Raw genomic sequence first — 25,109 nt, 5'->3', positions numbered from 1 at the left:
GGCAAGCGGAAAAATTTTTGGGGACTTTTGAAAAAGTCCCTGAGTCGCGCAAAAATTTCGGACGTGTCGATACTTGAATGGTGCCGATCGGTCAAGCGGTTCGGGCTGCGCAGCGCGCCGAAGGATTCCCATTTTTAAAAAAAAACAGAATAATATATAGGGGGAGGCCGTAGAATCTCACTACCTGATCTTTCCAAAGGAAAGACCAGGTAATTAAACCTGAGCAGATCAGGCAAGTGGATAAACTAAGCACCTGCGTCAGAGATATAAATACCTGGATGAGCACTAATTATCTTTTACTTAACCCTGAAAAGACAGAAGTCCTTATAATAGGCCCAAAAAATGTTAGAGACTCTCTAACTGCCCAGATAGTCACTCTGGACAATGTACGTGTAGCCTCCAGCACCACAGGTAAAAACCTAGAAGTTATATTTGACCTAGAATTATCATTTAAAGCTCATATTAAACAAACCTGCAGAACAGCCTTTTTTCACCTGCTCAACATAGCCAAAATTAGAAATATTTTGTCTAAAAACGATGCAGAAAAATTAATTCACGCGTTCGTTACATCTAGATTGGATTACTGTAACTCCTTACTTGCAGCTTGTCCTAAAAGTTCTCTAAAAGGTCTTCAGCTAGTCCAGAACGCAGCAGCAAGACTTTAAACAGGAACTAATAGAAAAGAGCACATCACCCCTGTGCTCCAGGCCCTTCATTGGCTTCCAGTTGAGTTTAGAATTGAATTTAAAATCCTCCTTCTTACATTTAAGACCATTAATGGTTTGGGGCCATCTTATCTCACCAATGCTCTGGTTCCATACCGCCCCAAAAGAACACTCCGTTCTCAAAATGCAGGTCTACTGGTAGTTCCCAGGGTCTCTAAAAGTACAGTAGGAGCTAGAGCCTTTAGCTACCAAGCTCCGCTCTTATAGAATCAGCCTCCAGCTAGTATTAAAGAAGCCGACACAGTCTGTACATTTTAGACTAAAAACGTTCCTATTTGACAAAGCTTATGGTCAGGCTAGTTGAAATCGGACTAGACTCACATTTCAGTCTAAGCTGCATTAGAAGCTATAACGCTGGGGGAAGTTCGGCCACTGAGTCCTATCCCCTTTTCCTCACTCTACTTACCACTTGTCTTACCTCATTTCTCTTTTCTAATTTTAATATCTAGTTGACTAGTCTCTTCATCATTTGTCACCCGGTGTCCCCTTTCCCCTCTGGGAAGGGGCTATTTTTCAGCCGCAGCCTCCTGAATATCCTGAACCCTGGCTGGATGGATGTCCTCATTGCCCCCCCCCCCTTAACCCCCTGTCTCATCTGGCTAGATGGACCTCTGCTTGTTTCTTCATTCTATTGCATCTCTACAAATTGGACCTCCTGCTGCTAATACCCACCATCAGTCCTGGTGCAACTATAGCCTGTCCTGTGCTGTGGTTCTCCCCAAGGTTTTTTATTTTTCCCAAATGGTTTTTGGAGTTTTTCTTTGTCGACATGGAGGATCTAAGGATAGGGATTGCCCAGGACTTGAACTTTATTAATTCATCTACTGTTTCTGACTGTGTATCAGATTGCCTCGGCAAAGCCCTTTGAGACAACCCTGTTGTGATATAGGGCTATACAAATAAAATTCAATTGTTGTATTCATATTTGTGTGTTAGGTAAAAACAAAGTTGATGTTTGCGATTTCTGCATTGCGACCTTTGTTATATTACTGTGTTTCACCCATAAAATCCCCAAAAAGTCTGGCTTTGGCCATTCACAGCTGTCTCTTGACACTCGGTAAGACATGCTACAGGGGGATTTTTGAGTGAAACAGGGTAAGTACGCGATAATATCTCATTAAAATCATGGCGTCTTTAATTATGCTCACTTGCAGTTAGGGTTTACGGGTTTATTTAATTTGTATTTTTTAATGCCCTCCAGTTAAAAATTTTTCTCCCCCCAGGAAATTGACATTTTAAGCTTTCCTATGATGTATCACACATGCACATAGGACAATCTTGAAATTTGGCCAACTTGGGGAGTCTCAGAGGGGAAATCAAGTCACCCGAGTGTTTTCCGCCATATATATTGGACTTATCCCATTTAGAAGACTGCCAAAAACCACGAACTGGTGTCCAGTCAAGTGGAGTTGATGGATCCCACTTAACAATAAAAAGCTGACTAAATGTGATTGCCGCATGCGATGTTGACAATGCTAAGAAAAATGAACGAGCCAATCTATTTTGACTTGTCGTTGGCAGCGATTGATCCCAGTTTAAATGGTTTGGACACAAGGGCGGAACGTAGAGTGGCACTGGAGGTGCGACCGACCCCAGGCCTTTAAGGAGTGCGGTTTGCGGGCGTCGTCGGGCCGAGGGGAGGGTCAAAACATAAAGGTAAGATGAATTCCGGAGCTGTATATATACAGAGATCCCTCGCCAATTCATGCTTTGAAATTTGCAATTTAAGTTATTTGTGGATTTTTGAGGTACTAAGGTTCCCTTGACACATGTGAATTGTGTCATCTTCATCATCCCCATTCACAGTGAAAAACGAGGCGTCACTGTACTGTTCAAGTTATATAGTGAGCATAAGTGTTAAATTATCTCTGCCAGCCCCGCATCCCGCTAGTTGTCTGGAGAGGCCCGCAAAAAATTTCCACTTGCACACAGCAGACGATCGTCTTGAGGGGCCCACGAATAATTCCACTAGCACCACTCCAAGACCCCATGTCGGACGATCCACTCGGGGCTCCCCGTTTATGCTCATCGCACCCAGGCCCTGTTCACATTTGTTCCGCCACTGATTGGACTTTCAGCCACCGAGTTGATAGTTGCTGCAGAATAAACCGATTACTAATAAGTTAAATGTTTACTCAATCGAAATAACAGCTGGAATTGTGGCTCCAGAATATACGAGCCACTTGTTCCATGCCAGTAAGAGTAGACAAGACACCAAGTCTGTTGACTGTAATAGTACAGTACAAATGTTTATTGCAAAAGCAGATGAGTGTCAGCTGCAAACATGCTTGCTGTCATTACCCTCATGCCCCTTTTCCCCCGTCACAAAACCAATTCAAGACCTCCCAGGCAGGACTTAGAATCCTCCTCAAACTACAGGATTGGTACTTTGCTTCCGACTTATTATAGCCCTTGCCTTGTGAGGTCACAAAAAAAGCCTGCTCTTTGTCTGTGAGGCTGCCTTGGCATTAACCCAAGCAGCTGAGCTTGCAGTCTTGGAAGAACCTGCTGAGGAGCAGGGGAAGAATCTGATTGGATCACCTGGAGGTGTTGTTGTCACGTTCAGCTGGAAAAGAATCTGGGAATCGCTTTCGCCACATCTTGCGCTCGGCCCGCATAGCGATCGCGTGCATCGGCCGACTGTAAGGAAGAGCATATGGCGTCCAGCGTGCCAGACTGTGGTTCTGAATCCGGCCCGTGAAGAGGGTTAAGAGGAGGTTGGTGGCTGCTGGCTCCCAAGCTCTTGTTAGTCGATACCCCTGTCAAAACACCATTTAAAACAGGTCATTTCATGTTTTCACCATTGTTTTTCATCATCTTTGATTTTCCTTTCGTGTTTTTTTTTAAAAATTGTGTTTGCAAACCATTTCGCATTGAAAACGCCCAGAACGTCAGTTTTATACTATATAAGAATACGCAGCCACGGGACGTTGTAAACCACATCTAAAATACCATTACTGCACGAACCCTAACCTCAGTAATAATAATATTAAAAGTTGATTACTTCCAGCAGTACAAAAAACATTCTGGGATACAGCTAATAGCTGAGTGTGCTAACGTTGCTTCCCAAAAATTAGCTCAAATCTGCTGACAAGGATCAGTTATGAGTTACGTGAAGGGAGCATTCTAAGAGTACTGAGGGATCGAGACAGGCCTTCCCTTGTGATGTAATTGGCCTTCAAATGCACACCCTGAGTGTACAGACCCTGAATTGGGTGGCTCTAGTCTCCAAATAACGACGGAAATACAGTTGTGTGACATAGTGTGACTTTCTCAGACGTTTTCACATTCCACCTATTAAATGTTAAATAATCCACATTCTAAATACTCTAACGCACACTTTACACGAGCACATTTATTTTGTCAAGAGCCAATTATAAACCTTGAGCTTCTTTGAGGAATCCTGTTTTCAGATGTGGCGGTGGCGACGCCTGGTGGTGGACATGGAAATGACGAATTGTGTCCAAAAACGAGAGCGAAAAAAAAAAAGTGTTTTAGAATCCTTTAATTAAAAAAAAACTAATAATCTTTGATTTAAAAAAAAAAAAAAAAAAAAAAATTTACACAAAAGAAAATGCAAACTAAATATTCATGTATTCATTCATTTATCTTCTGTACCACTTATCCTCACGATGGTTACGGGGGAACTGGAGTAGCCAACTATGAGCAGAAGACACATGGACAACACTCTACACTGGCTGCTAGATCTTATATATATATATATATATATATATATATATATAAGGTAAATATTTATCAAAGCAAATTATTATCCTCATAACTAATCAAAATGAGATAGATCCCTTGATTTTCGCGGTTAACGGGAACCAGAACCCGCCGTGATAAGTGAAAAACCGTGAAGTAGCGCCTCCCCCCCCCCAAAAAAAATTGGGTTTTTTTGTGTGTGTTCAATGTATTTATTCAGATTTAGCATTGGAAAGAGTTACTTATAAGACTTTTTTTCACTCCCCCCACCCCCCCGAAGTATAATTTAAAAAAAACTATGTATATTTTAATAAATAAGTTTTAAGCATTTCAAATGCAATAAGTTTTAAACATGTTACTGTCCCACTGAATAATTTTTAAACAAGAATACTATAAAGATGCTTGTCTTTATTAAATGCTTCATTTAATGAGTTCATTCAAATCTGCTTAAGCTGCTCACTTACACACAATGAGTTGCCACGGCAACTGTTTAACAAGTTAAACGTTCCAGGCATCTAGGCAAAATCAAACATTAAACATCTGTCAATCATCGTTAACTTTAATAAGCAACTCCAATGCACTTCCTGAGCAACATAGAGCAGGGAGAGGAAGGGAGGGAGAGGGAGACTACGCGATTGGTTCGGGAGAGCTCATCTGTATTTTTATTTTAATTGGAAAAAAAATTTGCGATGGACTAAGGGAAGCAGCGAGGGATCACTGCATACAATTTAGCACTGGAAACCAATGAGCAATATAAAAATACTTTTATATAGCAGATTAGTCAAATGTTTAAAAAAAAAAATAAGTCAAATATCAAAACAATCGGTTGTAACAGCCCTACTTGTAAAAATGATTCATTTATTGCTTTTGCCGTCTTAACATACTTACCACAGAAGAGTATCACAACGTAGATCAATTTACACTCCTTGTGAGGAAGCAAACTGAAAACAAATCAAACATCATACATGATGAAAAGGAGAAAATTGATGACTGATTCGTGAGAGGAAATATTTACCGGTACACACAGACGTGTAAGACGCTGGCCAAAACCCATCAGCAACAGTGCAGTACCAGGGGTTGACGCCATAAAGGGTTGGTGCCATGAAGCTTGGCCACTCAGTCGATGTTCATTGTCAAGGATTTAATCATGTTGTCGCACAAAGTCTATGTTCCAAGTTTAGAACAATATTTGACCTCATTATCCAGAATGTCACTAGTGGGTATCAACTAAAGGCCCAGTGTTACGTCTATAAGCCGAGCCAAGTGGCAGCATGTATGACTAAGGTTCCACTGTAAGGCACAGGGCTTGTATTTAGTGCCGTCCGTTTCCCCACATTTCGAGTTCTTGCCATTCCAATACTTAGCTTGGGACTCAATGTCCTTTTATATTAAATCGATTGGTCCCATCGAAAACAAAAGTCATGAATATGTTCCAGAAACACACTTCACTTTATGGTGATACATATTAATACAGAAAAATAACACTGTAATACCACAGCATTTTCCCAATTAATGTGCCGCGGTAAATTAACCAATATGAATTATATGGATGACAAACAATTCTTTTAGAAAAACTAATTTTTTGTTCTTCCTCCTTTTCCAATGACAAATTACCAAATGATTCCGTGGATCCACATGTGTGACACGTGGGCTTTGTGAGATCTAATGCCAAAGTGAAATATGCGCCCTGGCTCATTGCTGTAGTGTATAAAAACGTCAAATGAGAACATAAAGAAATAACTGGTTCACCAAGTTTAAACACAATGCAAAATTTTTGCACCATTTTTTTTTTTCACATGCCACTTATTCATCTTCTGTTTTAGGCTTTTTCAACAAGCTTTCCTCCATTTCACTGGCAGGTCTTTTCAATAATTGTTTCTTCCTCTCTTTCAAAATATTTCGGAAATGAGCTAGGCAGGTGTCATTAAAAAGCGACGAGGCACATCCAGTTGCCACTTTTTCCGGGTGTTTCTTTTGAATGAAATCTGAAAGCCTCTCCCATATTTCCAACATTTCCACTATCTCACTCGTCGGGATAACTTCCTCTGTCGCAGGGTGCTCCGAGGTAACGATTTGCTGCAAAACCTTTGCATGCTGCTGCGTCTGGAGCGCTTTTAACTCATCCGCTGTCAGTTCCTCAGCGTGCTCCTCTACCAGCTCGTTCACGTCTTCTTCATCCACTTCCAGGCCCATGGATTTCCCCAGGGACACTATTTCCTCCACAACGTCCTCCTCGGGCTCGAATATGGCCCTTTCCGACACAACGTCGGGCCACAGCTTCTTCCACGCACAAATCAGGGTCCGCCTGGTAACACCCTGCCAGGCCATATCGATAATTTTGAGGCACATCACAATGTTGTAGTGGTCTTTCCAGAACTCTCGAATCGTGAGGTTTGAGCTTTGCGTCACCTCGAAGCAGCGGTGAAACAGGTGCTTGGTGAAGAGCTTCTTGAAATTACAAACCACATGCTGGTCCATGGGCTGCAGGACAGCAGTGGTGTCAGGTGGAAGGTAGAAAACCTTGATAAATTTGAATTCTTCAAGGATGTCACCTTCAAGGTTGTGCGGGTGAGCAGGGGCGTTGTCTAGGACGAGAAGCGCTCGCAGGGGTAGGTTTTTTCCCTGGAGGTACTTCTTTACGGCAGGACCAAAGACCAGGTTGACCCATTCCACAAAAAACTGCCTGGTGACCCACGCCCTCGGGTTGGCCCTCCACATCACCTGCAGTTTTTCTTTGATAATCTTGTGTGATTTAAAGGCTCTGGGATTTTCCGAATGGTACACCAACAGCGGCTTGATCTTGCAGTCGCCGCTCGCATTTGCACAAAGCGCTAGAGTTAACCGATCTTTCATAGGTTTGTGGCCCGGCGTCTTCAACTCTTCTGTCGTTATGAAAGTCCTCCTCGGCATCCTTTTCCAGAAGAGCCCCGTCTCGTCGCAGTTGAAGACCTGCTGAGGGACGTAGCCTTCGGCCGCGATCACATCGCTGAATGTTTTGCGGTAATCCTCATTCACGTCCGAGCTCGTCACAGCAACAGGCCGGACGTCGGAAGGGAAGCTGATCCTCCTCCTGAAATTGTCGTACCAACCCCGACTGGCTTTGAAGGAGTCTTCCGGCGCTCCGCCCGTTGAAGAGCCCGGTGTCTGCTGCTGCAAATCTGTGTAAATGGCCCGTGCTTTCTCACAGATGGCGCCCTCCGTCAAAGGACATCTGCTAAGCTGCTTCTCTGTCAACCACACCAACAGCAGCCTCTCCATCTTCTCGTGGACAGAGGTTCGAAGCCTTGAAATGATTTTGACACCCATGGCAGGCGTTATAGCCTTAATCGACTCCTTTTGCTTCAGTATAGAACATATAGTAGACGTATTGCGGTCATACAGCCTGGCCAAGTCCACCACACGCACGCCTCGCTCATATTTTTCAATGATTTCATGCTTTAATTGAATGGACATCATCTTTTTCTTCTTCCTCTTCTTCACGGGAGTCACTTTGTTCTCAGGATCCATGGTCAGAAAAGCTAATTTGGCAGAGAACACCCAGAAAGACGTTTTCTGCAAGGTTACCACATGAACTGTAGCAATGTGGAATGAGCCAACTATCAGAACTCGTACCTCAAATTTGGTTCTGGGACACAAAGCACCGACAGAGTCTCGTTAAATCTACGTTTGTGCACTCCTAAGTCAAGATCCCACCCTACTTCGGCGTCTTCACATGCTGCTGATAACAACGGGCGCCGCCATCTTTGTTTACACTCCGTTTCCCGTTTTGTTTCGTACTTGCAGTCTTGTTTCAGGCGTGATACGCCCTCGTAAACACGGTTGGAATCAACGTCACGTCTCCATGCGCAACCTCAAGAATTGTCCAACACCTGCTCGTTCACAAATGGACGTTCGCCGTACTTTTCCGCTGCGATGCCACGTCCGCCCGGTGTTTTCAGTTCGACGCCAGCGTGGCGTCTGCACGGTGCCCAGAGGATGAAAAGCCGATGGTAGATAGTTTATGGCAAAACAGACAGGTTATTGTAGGCTGTAAACATGCAAGAAAAAAAAGATAACCACCACAGCCGCCCTATGTTCTGCTCCCGTCGTCTTCCTTCAGGTTGACATACCCGTAGATATACAATATCGAAGGACAGATGTCCTATGCGAACTAAGAGCCAATGGGAACGGACGTCGTCACTTGTCGGCCATCTGAAGAACGAAACCATTCGCGCCACATAACATTAAAGTCAATGCAACGTGGACTTTGAAATGACTATAGATAGTTTAATTTCCAACTAATTTTCACACAATTGGCTTTCTCATTAAAATAAAAAATGTAGCAATTTTACTGCATACTTCAAAATAGCTTTATGTATTTTTAAATATCAGCATCCTGTCGGAACCATTATCACGTTAAGACAGTTTGTTATTAACTCTAACAGTTTGTTACATCACGAGTTAGGAGTCCGTTAGCGGAGTAACTCATTCACACCACCCTCCCGTGAGAACTTTACTGTTGCAAGATGGCTGCCTGTTCGTCACGTTGCTAAGCCCACCATAAGACATCTATCCTTGTATATGATATCTATGTGCTTTCCTCTCAGTTGGCCTGCGTCCTCATCCAATCATAAAATTCACATTTATACAGCTTTTCTTCTTTAGGGTTTATTGACAGTTGGTGAATAACATCTTGGTACATTATCGCCACCTACCACCTACTACAACTCATAGCAAAAAGTATGGAATCACCAATCTCGGACGAGCACTCAGACATTTTATCATGAAGAACAAACTCAGATAAAAAGATTTTAAAATAATGAATTAGTTCAACAGTGCAACTCTTTAGCATTCCGAAACACTAAAAGAAATGAATAAAAAACATTGTGGTGGTCAGTAAATGTTACTTGTATAGAGCAAGTGCAGGGAAATATATATGGAATCACTCCATTCTGAGGAAAAAAATATGGAATCATGAGAAACAAAGAAATAACAATCAAAACACATCTCTAGTATTTAGTAGCACCACCTCTGGCTTTTATGACAGCTTGCAGTCTCTGAGCTATGGACTTGATGAGTATTCTTCATCAATTTGGTGCCAACTCTCTTTGATTGCAGTTGCCTGATCATCCTTGCAGGTCGGAGCCTTGCTGTGGACCTTTTTTTTTTTTCAATTTCCACCACCGGTTTTCAATAGTGTTGAGATCTGGGCTATTTGCAGGCCATGACATTGACTGGATGAGTCTTTCTCCAAGGAATTAAATAACAGTTTTAGCTCTGTGGCATGATGCATTGTCATCTTGGAAAATGATTTTATTATCCCCAAACATATTTTCAATTGAAGGGATATGAAATCTGTCTAAAATTTCAATATTTCAATATAAACTTGATTCATTCAAGTTTCCACATTCATTGAAGATTTAACCACAGCCATCTCCCCAGTGCCTTTGCCGGACATGCAGCCCCATATCATCAAGGACTGAGGGAATTTCGATGTTTTCTTCAGGCACTGATCTTTGTAAATCTCACTGGAACAGCGCCAAACAAAAGTTCCAGCATCATCACCTTGTCAAGAGTCAAGAATCTGCATTGGACAAGGTGTCAAGAGTCAAGAATCTGCATTGGACTGTTCTACATGGTAAAATGTCTGAGTGAGTGCTCGTCCGAGACTAGTGATTCCATACTTTTTGCTAGGGGTTGTAGTATGGCTAAGCGTGGTTAGAAGGTGATGCACCAGCCTACCAAGGGCCCCGAGCATCGAGTGGTGCGAGAGCTCTATTGAAATGCAAAGTATTATTATGATTCTTTTTTCATTGCTAATCAAAATGGACAATTTGAAGGCCTTAACATGCTCGAAAACTCACCAAAATTTGCAGATACATGCAGCTTGGCGTAAGTTTCGATAATTTTGCGACCTAGCAAAAAACAGTAACAAAATGGCACAGCAACGCCCCCTTCAGTTTTTTAAAAAGGCCTCTCCGATTAGGTTTTCAACATAGGGTGATGAAAATTGTTGATAGCTTGTGCAAAACTGCACCAAAAAGTATCTTGGATCCAGATCACGAACCCAACAGCAAAGCAGATATTTTGGATTGAAGGTGAAAAAAAATGCAATTTTAGTCCATTTACAGGGTGCACATTTGAGACCTTGGCATCTAGAGAGGTTGTCAGGATTTTGTAGAGGTGCACATCAGGCTACGTCGGAGGGTAGCAAATCGGGTCTGCTTTGACGGCATAGGTCCGCTGCAGAAGCATAAACCTGCCTTTAGTGAATTACCAACAGTAACCTTGACCAACTTCTGTTGTGTAGTTCTTGGCTGATTCATCACCTTTCTTAGAATCATTGAGACCCTACGAGGTGATATCTTACATTGGGCTCCACTCCAATTGAGATTGACCGTCATGTTTAGCTTTTTCCATTTTTCAATGGTAGCTCCGACAGTGGACCTTTTTTCACCAAGCTGCTTGGCAATTGCTCTGTAGCCCTTTCCAGCCTTGTGGAGGTGAATAATTCTGTCTCTGGTGTCTTTGGACAGCTTTTCGGTCATGAAATTTTACAAGTTTGAGTCTTACTGATTGTATGGGGTGGACAGGTGTACGTATGCTGCTATCGATCTCAAACAAGTGCATCTGATTCAGAATACATGGAGTGGAGGTGGACTTTTAATTGGTGGACTAACAGGCCTTTCAGGGTCAGAATTTTAGCTAATAGACAGGTGTTCAAATACTTATTTGCAGCTGTATCACACAAATAAATTGTTAAAAAATCAAGCATTGTGATTTCTGGATTTTTCTTTGTGACGTCCGAGTTCCGCCGAACTGCGAGGGCCGCTTCAGTCCTGCTTGCAGGCCTAGTTAACATTTGATTCGTATTAGGTACACTTTTTGACCGTCCACAATGCTAAGAAATCTAGCATATTGCTGGTTTCTGTACAAGTAAAACCAGGACCAAAACACAGTAAATCCAGCAATGTTCCACTGGATTTGTTGTACATTAAATCTATTAGATGAAATAGGTTCTTTGAGGAATCTCCGTTTGCATAATTTCATGCAGAAGTCTAGTGTCTACTCTTATTACAAATGTATTCTCAGAAGGTCAGGAAAGGGCAAAAAGACTGACTGACCTCCTATCCCACTTAACCTATATACCCCAACATTTTCTTTGCCCAACCACCTGGCCGAGAGGGAGGAAGATGATCCCAGATGTTGCGGTGTCAAAAGTACTCCATACTGAGCTGAATCAATGGCGTTGCTGGCTGCCCCCTACTGCGGCATGCCGGTTGCATTTTTGATGTAGATGCATATCTACCTGCATCATCAGGGTTCAATCACTCTCAAATGCAACTCCTTTTGAAAAGGGATATAACAATGTATTACAAAAAGGAGACATCCTGTCTACCTTCAACCTAAAAGGTCACTGTATCTCCCTCTTCTCCTATCATGAGTACTTCAAGGTACTGATTTCATCTAACTTGTTATATTGCTACAAAAGCTAACGATATAAACCAATACACGTCTAATAACTGCACAAATACCACACTAGTACACGAACCAGTATTTGCTGCATTTCTTGGCAGGGCCTTAGTACAGTATGTATTCCTGTTTTAAATTCATTCATCTTCCATACCTCACTTTCATTCCAGCTGGTCAAAAGTCAAGCAGTGACGAACACCCTGAACTCAATGACAGCCAATCGAAAGAAACATATGGACAACCTTTCACAACCACAAAAAACGTTTCATTGTTCTGCCTGTCACTTAAATCACTGGCATGGATAGAAAAAGATACAATTTGTTTGTAAGGAATCATGTGACATTAGTTTTATTAGTTGACATTTCAATAAACAACTGAATACTTGATACAGGTTTAAGGTTCTGGTGAGCATAATGCAAATTTTGATCATTCAATTTCACAGATACTGGATGCACTACGACTGACTAAAGGACAATAGATGCCATCATAGATTGCTTTTATTGCTGTGATATTCCTGTTTTTTGATGTCGTTCATAAATAAAGATTCTTCTTCCAATTTTTCCCTCTGGAAAATGAGTGTGAAATATGTCTGTTGTTTTCACGTAGTCCTGAAGAAATGCTGAAATATCCTACAACAAAAACAAATCAGCACTCAGTAATGTCTCTGGTTTTCAAGCTTTCATTTGGTACCTTAAATTTGGGGCACTCATTTTAAGTCTTTGTCTGCCATTGACTGCGCTAGATGTCAAATGAATTTAGACTGTGAGATGCTGCCAACGAATAATAGCTACTTCTCAGTCAAAATGGATTAGACATCTGGCGCCATCAATGGCACTGAAAATTGAGTATTCACAGCGAGTCCTCTTAATTTAAATATATTGGACGTCTACTGTTGTCAACGGCCAGCAATTAATTGAATACTATAAAAATAAATTTTAAAAATCTACTTTAGAGTCTTATTGAGGGACAAAAAGTATTTCTGTTTCTATTCATTTTAATTTTATTTATTTTTGAATGACATTTGATTAATTTATATATTAATCTAGTCTTTAAAAAATAATATAAAAATACAATAATGATTCATAAAAATATACATGTAATTATGAATGAGACCTAGCGTCAGCATATGTGGAAATCACATTTTGGGTCATGTAGGCCACACTTATACTCAATGTAAATATTGCATAAGAGTGAAGTGCATGTATGTGGACGTCAGGGCTTTTGATTTTTTTTGTGTTTTGTTTCAAATGACCAAAAATAGTCACTTGCCCTAAAAAGGCTTAAGGTCCACATGTTTGTGCAGTGTCCTGTGAAATGCCATCCATTGAGTTATGAAGAATATGACTGATACGTGTTTATACAAACTATTTGAAATGCCTACACCGTAAACCTGATTTGAATAGATATAATTTCAAAGTAAAAATGTAAGTCAGCAGTTAGCACAATATATCAGATAAATGCTAGAATTACTTTGCATAAGACAGATTTGGCAGCATTCTCACCTTCTCCAGGATATCAAAGAGAACCAAGTGAGTAGGACGTGACCGCATGTGTGGAAAAGAGGTCTGGAGCCAGAGGAGCGGGTCATAGTAAAATCTGTCAGCCTCGTTCACGTAGCCAGCCTGGCCGAGGTCAGGTGGGCACTCGAGGAACCTCATCTTTAGCGGACAGTGAATGTGGCTGCAAGGTAGGAGAAAACTTTTAGGTGCCTGCTCCAGGTCTCAATTGTTCATTATGCATTTGGCACCTGTAGTAAGGCGTGGAGTGGCAGGGCATGAGGAAGAGGACGTTCGGCTCTGACACGTTGTAACAAAGTATGCGGATGTGGCTCATGACATCCAGAGTGCCGCGCTGGTGAATCAGGCCCGTGTAAAGAGCAAGAAACAGGTTGGTTCCCAACAAACCACAAGCGGCTGCTCGTCGCCATTCTCTCATGTGAGCCATCGATACCCCTATTAACAAACACATTTTCCAGTTAATAATTGGTTAATCGAGTGTTAACTCTTTCAGTGCAAGGGACGATGCTAGACGTGAGATCACGTGGCTCTTTTCATTCTTCTGCTGTGAATTTGTCATTGTTATTTGTCACTAGTAGGCATCCAATCCATTTACACGGAAAGGGCTGGCAATGAATGAACAAATGTTAGCACCCTAAAATAAATGACTGCCATCTGTTTTAAAAAAGAAGAAGTCTCCTTTGAGCTGAAAAATGTGCCAAAATGCTATGGTAAAATGAGGGTTAGTCACATCTTAGATAATGTGAAATTGCGTAGGATCTCTGGAGTTAATGCTGTTGTAAAGGTCTACTAAGTAATGGGGACTTACCACAGAAGATCATACAAAAGGGAAGCACAGGGTAGATGAATCGGAACTCCTTGTGAGGAAAGAAACTGAAAAGAATTCAAACACGGAGTGAGGTCACTGGACAGATTTATAAAAGTAAATCTGAGCGGAGATCTGTTTCTTTACCTATATACTGCAACGGTCCAGATGATGGCCACCAACAGGATTCTGTACCTTCTGAAAGCGAGGTAGCATCCGTGAATAAAGAACGGGACATGTGGGCCTACTATCACAAGCAAGCCCTGCGTGAAGTACCAATGCCAGGGGTGGGTGCCGTAAAAGCCGGCAATTCCGTCCAAGATGTTTATCTTCAAGAAGTTGAATTGCACCAAAACCCACTACAAAACAGAAAACAAATAGACCAACTGAATACATCATTTTATTTACACAGAAGCGATCATTGTTAGCTCTTAAGCAATCTAAGGGCAAGCAGTGAAAATCTGCCAGTAATTGCTATTATTTATTTGCATACATGGGGATACTATAGTGTGTTTTGTACATTCTCCCATCTAGTTGATGAACATGAATTGTTCAGGTTATCGCTATACATTAGAGTTCCTCTCTTTAATTCTTACTTTTATGCAGTTTCCCACCGTTTAAGCTCATCAAACAAATTGTAAATATTAGCATAAGATAGCCTTTTAGTCCTAAAATACAGTTTTTAAAAGGTAATTTCTCAGTGCCAAATAAAGTTTTGTAATTCTAGGCATTAGGAATTCATATTTATAAATATTAATTTAGTTGTTTGTTTGTGGTTAAATATATATGGATTACTGTATTCTAATAATATTTAGTTTCTGTTTTCGGCCTCAGTTTTCTAATATTCGGTTTTGGCAAGAATTTTCATTTCGATGCATCCCTACTAGTTTTATTTATTAATGGGAACACGTCTATACATATTATCTACTTGGCCCTTTGTAAAAAGTAATGGTCCACAGCAACAACCATCTAAAGAACTGCATGCCTCCCTTGGCTCAATTTAGGTTAATGTAGAAGACTTAACAAGGCAGAAATAAAAATGTCCTCCATGGCAGGGTTCTAAGGCGAAAATCACTGCTGACCAAAAAAGGTCGGTCTCACAGTACCATAGCTGAATGACATTTTGGAGCATAGTTGAAGGACAGAATTTATCAGAACATTTCAGAAAAAGAACATCGTACCAACAGTTTGGCATGGTGGTGGTAGTGTGATGTGTGTCTCGGGCTAGTTTTACATCAAGATCTGAATAACTTGCTGTGATTAACTGGCCCAGGAACTCTGCTCACTAGAAAATCCTAAAGGAGATCCATTTGTGATCTCAATCTTAAGCGCAGTTGGGCTTCTGCAGCAGGGCAACGATTAAAAAAAACACCCTAGGGTCACCATCTACTAACTTTGGATTAACTAAATTACTGTATGCTTTTGAAGTGCTCTAAGATAAGCCTGTCGCAATATGCAATATTTCCATTTATCGCACGGTAAATAAAAATGAAGGCGGTAATTTTTCCCCTGCGATTTATCGCCTCGCGTGCACGTGCGTGCGCGCTGACTTGCTGTTAAAAGTTCGGCTTCCTTGTTACCAACTACGCAAAAAGCATTTTCGTTCTGGGTCTGGCAATTTGTTCCCATTATATCCTATTGTTCAACGTATAGCGGCCGCGTCAGTGCTCCGGATTGACTGCGGACCATCTCCGGCGGGCTACGGTTTAGACTATTTTTTATTTTTGCCGAAGATGCATCTGTCAAAATGGGTGGATTCAGGCCTGGAGTCAACAGCCCAGTGTCTTATTCACGGTTTAAACACCAGCAAACATGGATGAAGAACGTTTCATCATGGAGGTGGAAAGTTACAAAGTGATTTACGGTAGCAAATCATAATTATAAGGACAACATTAAAAAGGAAGCTGTATGGTGTCCTATTATGTGTGTTTTTCTGGCAATGATATCAAACACACAACGTGCTGATAACTTTGTTTTTTATCAACGCACGGCGCTTACAACACTTCAACCTGTGGCTCTCGGCAGGCTGTGTAGAGACACTGCCTCTCTCACTGCCGCATCACATGAACAAAACAACACCACCATTGCGTGCGCTTCATGGTGCCTCGGAAAACTCCAATCACAATATTACAAATGGAACGCCATAGCATTGTTTTTAGTTGTGATTTCTTTAAAAGTATTTTTGAATTTAAGAGTAAACATTTATTGCGTTCAAATAGGTGTACTTGATCTATTAAAATATACTGTATTCTCACAGTGTTTCTGTAAATGTGTTTTTTTGTTTTGTTTTTTAAATGGGAGGGGCGCAATAATATCGCATATCGCAAAAATCTATTAAATAAAATATCGCGCACTAAAATTTGTTATCGCGACAGGCCTACTCTAAGCCAATTCCAAACTTGGAATCTGAAGTGCTATGGTATGACCTTAAAAAGGCATTTATGCTGGAAAAATGTATAGTGTTGCTGAATTAAAACAATTCTGCAAAGACACTACGTTCCTCTGCATTGCTATTGAACACTCCATGTGGATTATCACAAATGCTTCATTGAAGTTGTTGCTGTTGAGTTTGGCACAAATAGTTACAAGTTAGGGAGCAATTAATGTATTCTTTATAAGAAGCCGGACATGAGTATATGCCGCACTAGCCAAAATATGCAAAATGAAGAGGGGAAAGTCACTCTGGAGCATAAATTTTACTACAGAGACCTAGAACAAATGTTATTCATTATAGTAATAATAATATGGAGAACAACGGGCCAAATAGGTGTGTGTTAACATAACATTAACAGTTATTAAGATAAATAGCCCAAATAACACAACATTACAACTTGAATCTATATGTAAGTCACACTTGAGTCTAAGTTGCAGGCTCAGACAAACTACAGTGTTTTTTTTTCAAAAATGGACAAGTAGCTTTGAATAGATTTTTTCCCCTTAATAAATAACATTTCTATTTAAAAATCGCATTTTTATTGGTTATCTTTGTCCGATATTTATATTTTTTTGATGACGTTTAAAATTAAAGTGAGGAAACTACGCAAAAAGCAATCAATTGGAAAAGGGGGCAAATATTATCTCTTGGCACTAGATACTAGAAGAAAGATATATTTTTAAACGGCCCCAGCAAAATCTAAAACCATGGTTTTCTAGATCATACAGATATAGTATTGAAATCAATAACTCCAAGAATACAGAAAATGTTGGTTTATAGTGTGTAAAAGAAACTAATGAAGAGTATGTTTCACCTTTCCATAGAAGATGCAGTCAATTATGGTTGAAATCACAATAGCTGAAGCCCTATGCAGACAAAAACAATGAAATACCGTTACTCTTAAATGAACAATAAAAATCTGACATATGAAGCATTGAATAAAAAACATAACCAACCCAATAGGAATGTAGTCATGAACCACAAGTCTGAGTTTGCTTTCATCATGCCAGAAATGGTAAATCAACAGCGGGAGCCAGACAATCAGGGCCGTTGGGCGAAAAATAATCGCCAAAGCAACTAAGCTCAAATATTTTTTACTAGGGGAGAAAAACAAAATCACAAAAAAGGTGTCAACCAGGGACTGCTAACTCACAGAGAAAGTGATGTCCAACACATTCAAGAGACCTGCTATGTGTTTTGGATGTTGCCAAAGGGAAATAGGCCAGAGCCAGGCAAGTGATGGTGGCCTCCACACTGTTGCCTAGCGTTCTGGTGCAACAGAACCATGTGAACCACGAGCACAGGTGGCAGAAAAACTGCCCACACGTGGAAAGACAGTCAACATGACAACTAATATTCCACAATGACAGGAAGAAGTCTAGTCACCGTCCATTTAGCAGTTTCCCGATCTTCCAGTGTTCTGATGAGGTAGAAGAATTTAATGTCAGCAAACGCAGCGACGAGTGCTTGAAGTAGACGGGGCAGCCATATCTGCAGGCAAAACCAAGGTTGACTAACAAATCATATCTGACCAAAACACAGCTGAATATTAAAAATAAACTTTCCACAAGATGAACAGAGTCGCATTGTAACCAGTGTAGTATTTTATAGATGACCGCAAAGATGAAAGGATAGCTGAAGCTTCTTATGCCTTCCTTCCATTCCCACGTCAGGTAGCCATAAGTCAGAATGTTAAGGTCGTAAATAAATAAATAAATAAATAAATAAATGAAGAAGAATCCAAATATGACCTAACTTCCTAAATCCACAAAAAATGCAAACAAATAACAAAAAATAAACAGGTTTTACACATTCATTGGGCTACTGCATACACTTACTGTAACAAGGCATACATGAGAAATATCAAAGAAAGATCAAATCCTCCAAGACTGACCAGCCCAGTCACCAGACATGAACATCATTGAGCATGTCTGGGGTAGGATGAAAGAGGAAGCATGGAAGACGAAACCCAAGAATGTTAATGGAACTCTGGGAGGCATGCAAGACTGCTTTCTTTGATGTTCCTGATGACTTCATCAATAAATTGTATGAATCCTTGCCGAAGCCCATGGAAGTCATACAAAATATTAAATTTGGATCTCACAGCACCACTTCTTAATTCGCTTATGTTATGTAACATATTTTTGTATGTGAAGTGCATTATTTGTTCAATTTTCACATTACTTTCTATAGGCGACAAAACTTTAGTCTTGCCAAAATTTGACCTCTATGTCTTCATTAAATGATAAATCTTTTTTCAGTGAAATATATATTTTTGTACATTCAACATCATTTGGGAGGGTCTTAGCTTTCATATGAGCCATTTCTGAAACCAAATGAATAACTAAAAGTCAGGTTATTAGCAATTGTTTCTACAAAATGGATAGGCGACAAGACTTTTGTCAGGGACTGTATTGTCATACACCTAATAAAAAGTGGCTCCATGCTGTAAAAACAAATTGGACTGAAAGGATATTTGAAGACCATGTGATGGGCAACCTCCACAGATTGCCAGTACTCATCTGGAACGAAGCTGCTCTGGACCAGGAAACAGTTGGTCACACGGAAAGTTACACAAAAAGCCGCAATTCTCAGGACCTCTGTATAGAAAATACAATGTTGGGAACAACGGGGTCAAAAATAGATAATGGTTTTACATATTGTTGTTTTCCAGATGTAAAGGCTTGAATTTCAAGTATGGGGTCATCAAACAGATTCATAATTTTACTTGGACATAAAATTTGGTTTGTGCATCAAACCATCAATGCAGTGTTTCTTTTTCTCATTGATATCTGTTGCTACACCAAAAACAGATAATCATATAAATTAGTGATGCACGATAATACATTTTTCAACCAATACCGATAACCAATAATTTCCTCCTCATTCCAACCGATAACCGATCATGTCAAGCTGATAATTCCTTTAAAAGATTTATGTAAAATTTTAAAGTATACACAAAAGAAAATATTACTGTGCAAAAATATAATTTATTGCTCTTTTTTTTAACATAAAATATGAACAAGTCGTCAATTCAAACATCTAAATAATGACAGATTGTCTGACATTGTGTAATGGTAAACCTTTGGCAACAATTACTTACAGAGTAAATACCTAAGTTGCACAAAAATGCCTTTAAAAGTAAGCCATTCCTAACATATATAACATTAATACACTGCAAAACACACCTCCTTAAAACTAGTCAGTTTTAAGTGTAAATCTATTGGCAATAAGTGAAATTATCTGCCATCGCTTCAAGTGTATTCCTCTCAGATTTCTTGGAAGAAAAATAGCTAGCTGAAAATAATCTTAACAGCCTTGTTTTAAGCATTATTATACTTAATCCTAAAAAAAACTTGGAAGAAGGAAAGATTTTGAATAATATTTGTGGCTACAGAATATTGATTTAAGAACGTGATTATCTTCTGTGACTGTAATTGAGCAGAGAAATAAGTTAAATAATTTGAAAAGTGATTGCTAATGTTATATGCTTTGTTGCACACTGTGAAAATGATTAACTCGAAAGAGCGAGATGTCATGTACCCATTCTGCAGCGCTTTGTTTACATTTGCGGCTTTCACGACATTTGCTTTACAGCAGCTAAACTGCTACACGGCAGTACTATTTGGACGGAGTTGGAGCTCGCATCCGCGTTGTTTTGTGCCTGAGTTTTGTTAAGCCGAAAATAAAGGCAGCGTTACAAAGTCATCTGACCGCTCGTCATTTTACATACTGAATGCATTATTGACTGGCTGACTTCGTTTTCTCCATGTTTAAATTATCATCTAACCACTGTGCCGTCATGATAAGCTTGCTTACTGGACATCACTTTTTCATGAAGAATGGGGGTCGTATAAACTGCATTATTTTTTTATCCAGGGCTTTGGTTCTCGGGTCATTTAGGTAAAAAAAAAAAAAAAACGTGTCTCGTCTCGGCGGCAGCTACGTACCGGACAATCCGCCCGCCCCGGCCAGTTCGCCGCGGCGTATTCGGGTCCTGGCTCTGCTCGCACGTCGTGGGGGAACGCTCGAGAAACCGGGGTGTTCGCCGGAGGTCCCGAGGCCGGGGAACCAGGCTCGGCCCGCCTTGCCATAGCGGCCTGCCGGACCGGCCAGAGCGGCGGGCTCCGTCGGAAGACGGCCACTTGCTGACTATCGGTCTCCAGTCGTGCCGGTGTTTAGCCTTAGATGCGAATTTACCACCCGCCTTGGGTTGCATTCCCAAACAGCCCGACTCTGTATCGTCACAAGCCCTGTAGTTTAACTTATTTAGTGTTTACAATAGCTTTAGCATTCCCGCTAGCAGCAGCCTCGTATTCGTTCCAAAAATCTTTGTGATGCAGTTTTAAATGGCAGCTGGGTTAGTGGTTTTGAATGAGGACGCTTTATTTCTGCCTCGTGGAACTTCTACGGTACATGTTTCGCAGATGGCGAGAGCGTCGTTTTTTTAGTAACAGCCGCCATAATATTCAACTACTTCTTGTCGTGTAACTCCGCCTCCTCAACCCCTCCTCCCTCAGGGGCTTCAGAGAGGGGAGGGGTTGAGGAGGCGGCGTGCTGAATTCTTCGGTTGCGCACATTTGGAGGCTAAATCAAGTATATAATTATCAGATTGCATTATCGGTTGAATTTTTTTATTATCTGGATTATCTGCGTGACGTCATAATTGCCATTATCGGCCGATAATTATCGGTGACCGATATTATCGTGCATCTTTAATATAAATTATTATTTATTGCAGTGAAATGTACCGCATAATGCACAGATGTTATCCAACCATGCTTGCTCATAAGGACCACAGCACAGCAGGGCAGCAAATTAGTGCAATAAGGCCATTTTTGGATATTACAATACAGCTTTGCAAATGACATGTCTGTGTGTCTATATAGTGTACATATATATATATGGCGGAAAACACTTAGGTGACTTGAAGTTCCGCTCTGAGACCCCCAATTTTTCCAAATTTCAAAATTGCCCGAGTTGCACGTGTGATACATCATTGGAAAGCTTCACATCTCAATTTTCTGGGGGAAGAAAAATTTTGAACAGGAGGGCATTATGAAAAATATAATATTTTTTAAACAGCAAAACCCTAACTGGAGGTGAGAGCATGCGAGAGCAGAATTAAAGACGCCATGATTTTAACAAGATATTATCGCGTACTTACCTTGTTTCGACCAAAAAACTCCACATAGCATGTATCATCGAGTGTCAAGACACAGATGTGGATGGCCACAGCTGGATTTTTTTCGGGATTTTATGGGTGAAACATGGTAATATGACAAGGGTCTTGATGCAGAAATCGCAGACGTCAAGTAGTAATCGAGATTTTCATTTTCATATATTTACACTTTTAAACGTTTTTTTTTTCAATTTTTCTTTGTTTGGATCAAATTTTTATCATTTAAAATATTGGGGGAAATGCGACAGTAACAAAAAAATACAATTAATTGAAAATTATGAGGTAGATAGCCATGACTTTTTTACAGACGCCTTTTTTTTCGTTGTGACGTAATTGTTTAAAAGTTTAAAATATTCGAGTGAATCACGTTTTAAAGTCGTTTATTTTTTTAAACGAAATATTAGACATCAATTAATGATTCTAAGATAAAAATGACAGACATTTTGATTATTAAATATAATAACTCACCTTCTTTTTATGGCTGGGTTGAAACAAGTGGTTGCGTGACGTCTGTAAACGGGGGTCTCCAGGGTAAAAGGGACGAATTATAAATAGTTCGGGGGCTTAATGCGCCATGAATCTGCTATGGCAGCATATAGACATATTGTTCTATCAAACACAACAGTTCTTTTGGCTTAAAATACAGCAGTTTATTTTAAAGAGGAGTGCAAGAGCAGAAACTGCTTTTTCAGTCTTGTCTGTGTTTTCCGCCTTATATATATATATATATATATATATATATATATATATATATATATATATATATATATATGTATATATATAAAATATTTATTTTATATAATAATAATAACATTTATTTTTAAGCAAACAAACCACAAACTATGAAACCAACCTGTCCGAATAGGTGCTTCATCTTCTTTTGAGTACAGTTGTGACTTTCTTTTCCTAAGTTTCACATCCTCCTCTTTCCTCCCGAACCTCAAACGCGGACTCAAAGTATCCATGCTCCTTGTCGGATTCTCGTTTTTGCCGAAAAACTTCGCCTTCCATTCGTATCCGAGTGAGAAGTGACCGTTAGTATTTATACAGGTATGAATATTACTATCTATTTAAAACAAGCGTTTATGGCAACACATTCGCAGAAGGAAAAAAACGGATTGTTATGTTTATTTTTGGGGTGTTATTTCCTTTCCTATCACAGAAAAATGAGACAACCCCATACAGTTGTGTTGTTGTTCCTCTTCTTCTTCTCCTAAAATCTTCTCGTCTGTTTGTGTCTGCTTCCATGCAAAGCGCAACACTGTCTCCCAGTGGCCAAAATGCTCTTACATCAGAGGAGTTAGTTTTTACACACTGAATTGAGTTTTTGTTTTTTAATTCATTTCATTTATTAATATTGACTTTGAATGATAATGTAATGTCACTGTCAATTTACTTGTTATTGAAGAAGATGCGCATTTAAAAAAAAAAAAAAATCAGTAATGTAAACTGGAATATTGAAAATTTCTACAGGGTGGCTGACCTGATTATCCTTGCAAGGATACTTATTTCCTTTTCCCCCCATTATGTATATCTAAAAAAAGACACAGATATGTAAGCCATTTCCATTTCTACACTTGAAGTAAGTATTTTTAAAATATTTTTTCATTTTTGTTATTATTCACTTTATTTTATTTGTTACTGAAATTGTATGTTTTCAATTTTTGGTCTACTCTCTCTTTGACTGTGAGAAGTGTTTCTCAGGAGCCTGCTAGTTCGATTATAATATATACTTAATGTGCTTAAATATTGAATAAAATAATAATAATAATAATGATCTACTCTCCAATCCACAGTTTCGCCTAGGGCAGGGGTTGGGAACCTTTTGGGCTGACAGAGCCATGAACACCGCATTTAAAAAAAAAAAAAAAATGTAATTCCTGGAGAGCCATGCAATTGGTTTAAAACTAAAAATGCAAGTAATGTGTGCATTTTATGTAATTTCAAGACTTTTAAAATGCAAGGGTTTGGGTTAGTCTCTGCATTCTTTTTAATAACATTGTTATGCTGTTGCTAATCACTGATGAGTATTTCTTACCATTAATGTGACTTCTGGTGCTGCATAGTTTTACTGATGGCTTTGTAGTCTGTTTGATACTTGGTGGTGTTAATTTTTATGCAGGCGTTGAGAAACTTAGGATGCGTCTCTTTTCATGCTCACAAAGCGCCACTAATCCTGTTTTTCCCCACCACGCACGGAGCACCATCAGTGCACACAGAAACACATTTATCCATCGGTAGATTTTTTTCTTTATGATACAGTAACTTCGACTGATGATTTTGCTGTATAAATTTGACAGATGAAGAGTTGCACTACATACTTCTGTCCAGTAGGGACGCTATATATGACCTCATGTAGTTAGTTCTGTATTTCAAGGGAAAGAATAAGAAGTTATACTCATGTTAACAGATGTCTCTTGGTTGCCCTTCTCGTTGTGGTTGTTCTTACGTCGTGTTTCCCCCCTGAATTTCCTCTTTACATTCACGCACTTATACATTTTCTTGGTGAGTAAAATAGTCGTGTAACTATAGTTCATATGCCATCATGTCACTATCGTGACAGGTAAAGACTCATACCTGAAGCTACGCTAAAAGGCACTAACAAACTCTCGCGATGTCTGGTATAAAAATGTAATGGGTGTTTTGTTTTTCTTTTATATTCTTTATTTCTTCTAGGACAGCGTCGTGACCGCAACAATGACATTTGGTCGCAGGGGGAATGTGATGTTTCGTAGAAATATCCCATTCACACAAATGGCCTTTGCTGCATTACTTGGAGTGGCTGGTGGTTTCTATATCTACAGACCTCTTTTTCATGAAACTGGGCAAAAAACAACAACGCAGCCGAACCAAGATGTGATACTGAAAGAGGATTCAAGTGCTGGAAAAAAATCCTCCAGCTAAAGGGCAACAATGCACTAAACCAGCAAAGCAATCAACGTTTTTTCAGTATATTTGGACTGGAGTGATTGTAAATGAACCGAATAAAATTATTTATGATATTGGTTCATAGTGTGGTAATCACTTGCACTGAAAACAATTTGGAATTTCGGACCTAAACGGCTATTGTGCTCACCCTGGCCGTATTATTAATGAACATAGTATCTCTTCGTAGCTATGTTTACAATTTATGATTCATTTGGCTTACTCTAGTGTCATAAATTGATATTTAATTGGAATGCCATGAATCAACCACAAAGAAAATTGGCACAGAGTTGCTTACAGTGTTACTACTGTGCAGTACATTTTTTAGATTGACTGATTACCGCCGATGATATTTGGAAATTTG

The 25,109-nt window shown here is 39.8% G+C and overlaps 3 protein-coding genes across 4 annotated transcripts in view; 1 reads left to right on the top strand and 2 right to left on the bottom strand.

The window, feature by feature from the left end:
* Positions 1-2,816: 2,816 nt before the first annotated feature.
* Positions 2,817-8,567, bottom strand: LOC130923981 (tigger transposable element-derived protein 1-like). Its single transcript, XM_057850261.1, has 3 exons — positions 5,446-8,567; positions 5,319-5,371; positions 2,817-3,484 (listed from the first exon to the last, which is right to left on the bottom strand). Exon 1 carries the CDS (start codon positions 7,935-7,937, stop codon positions 6,234-6,236), a length of 1,704 nt encoding a protein of 567 aa, XP_057706244.1. The 5' UTR covers positions 7,938-8,567; the 3' UTR covers positions 2,817-3,484; positions 5,319-5,371; positions 5,446-6,233.
* Positions 8,568-12,199: 3,632 nt separating this feature from the next.
* The window catches only part of pigb (phosphatidylinositol glycan anchor biosynthesis, class B), a 16,598-nt gene continuing 3,688 nt past the window's right edge, over positions 12,200-25,109 (bottom strand). Inside the window, exons 1-12 of one of the 2 annotated variants that reach the window (XM_057850808.1) lie at positions 22,674-23,051; positions 19,115-19,238; positions 18,205-18,321; positions 18,025-18,130; positions 17,824-17,954; positions 17,595-17,735; positions 17,453-17,504; positions 14,352-14,563; positions 14,208-14,272; positions 13,630-13,834; positions 13,385-13,562; positions 12,200-12,511 (exon numbers count right to left, since the gene is read on the bottom strand). In XM_057850808.1, coding sequence (XP_057706791.1) covers positions 12,380-12,511; positions 13,385-13,562; positions 13,630-13,834; positions 14,208-14,272; positions 14,352-14,563; positions 17,453-17,504; positions 17,595-17,735; positions 17,824-17,954; positions 18,025-18,130; positions 18,205-18,321; positions 19,115-19,238; positions 22,674-22,785 — 1,575 coding nt within the window. In that variant the 5' untranslated portion in view covers positions 22,786-23,051 and the 3' untranslated portion in view covers positions 12,200-12,379. Of the gene's footprint in view, positions 12,512-13,384; positions 13,563-13,629; positions 13,835-14,207; positions 14,273-14,351; positions 14,564-17,452; positions 17,505-17,594; positions 17,736-17,823; positions 17,955-18,024; positions 18,131-18,204; positions 18,322-19,114; positions 19,239-22,673; positions 23,052-25,109 lie in introns of those variants that run through there. The other variant, XM_057850728.1, reaches the window with a different exon arrangement.
* Positions 24,183-24,822, top strand: LOC130924433 (uncharacterized). The gene is made up of 2 exons (XM_057851040.1): positions 24,183-24,325; positions 24,497-24,822. The coding sequence occupies exons 1-2, from the start codon at positions 24,221-24,223 to the stop codon at positions 24,722-24,724; spliced, it is 333 nt and encodes a 110-aa protein (XP_057707023.1). The 5' UTR covers positions 24,183-24,220; the 3' UTR covers positions 24,725-24,822.

Source organism: Corythoichthys intestinalis, chromosome 1 (genome assembly GCF_030265065.1).
Source record: "Corythoichthys intestinalis isolate RoL2023-P3 chromosome 1, ASM3026506v1, whole genome shotgun sequence".
Lineage (NCBI taxonomy): Eukaryota > Metazoa > Chordata > Actinopteri > Syngnathiformes > Syngnathidae > Corythoichthys > Corythoichthys intestinalis.
The sequence above is the reverse complement of the archived record's forward strand: the minus strand, read 5'-3'. Positions and strand labels throughout refer to the sequence as shown.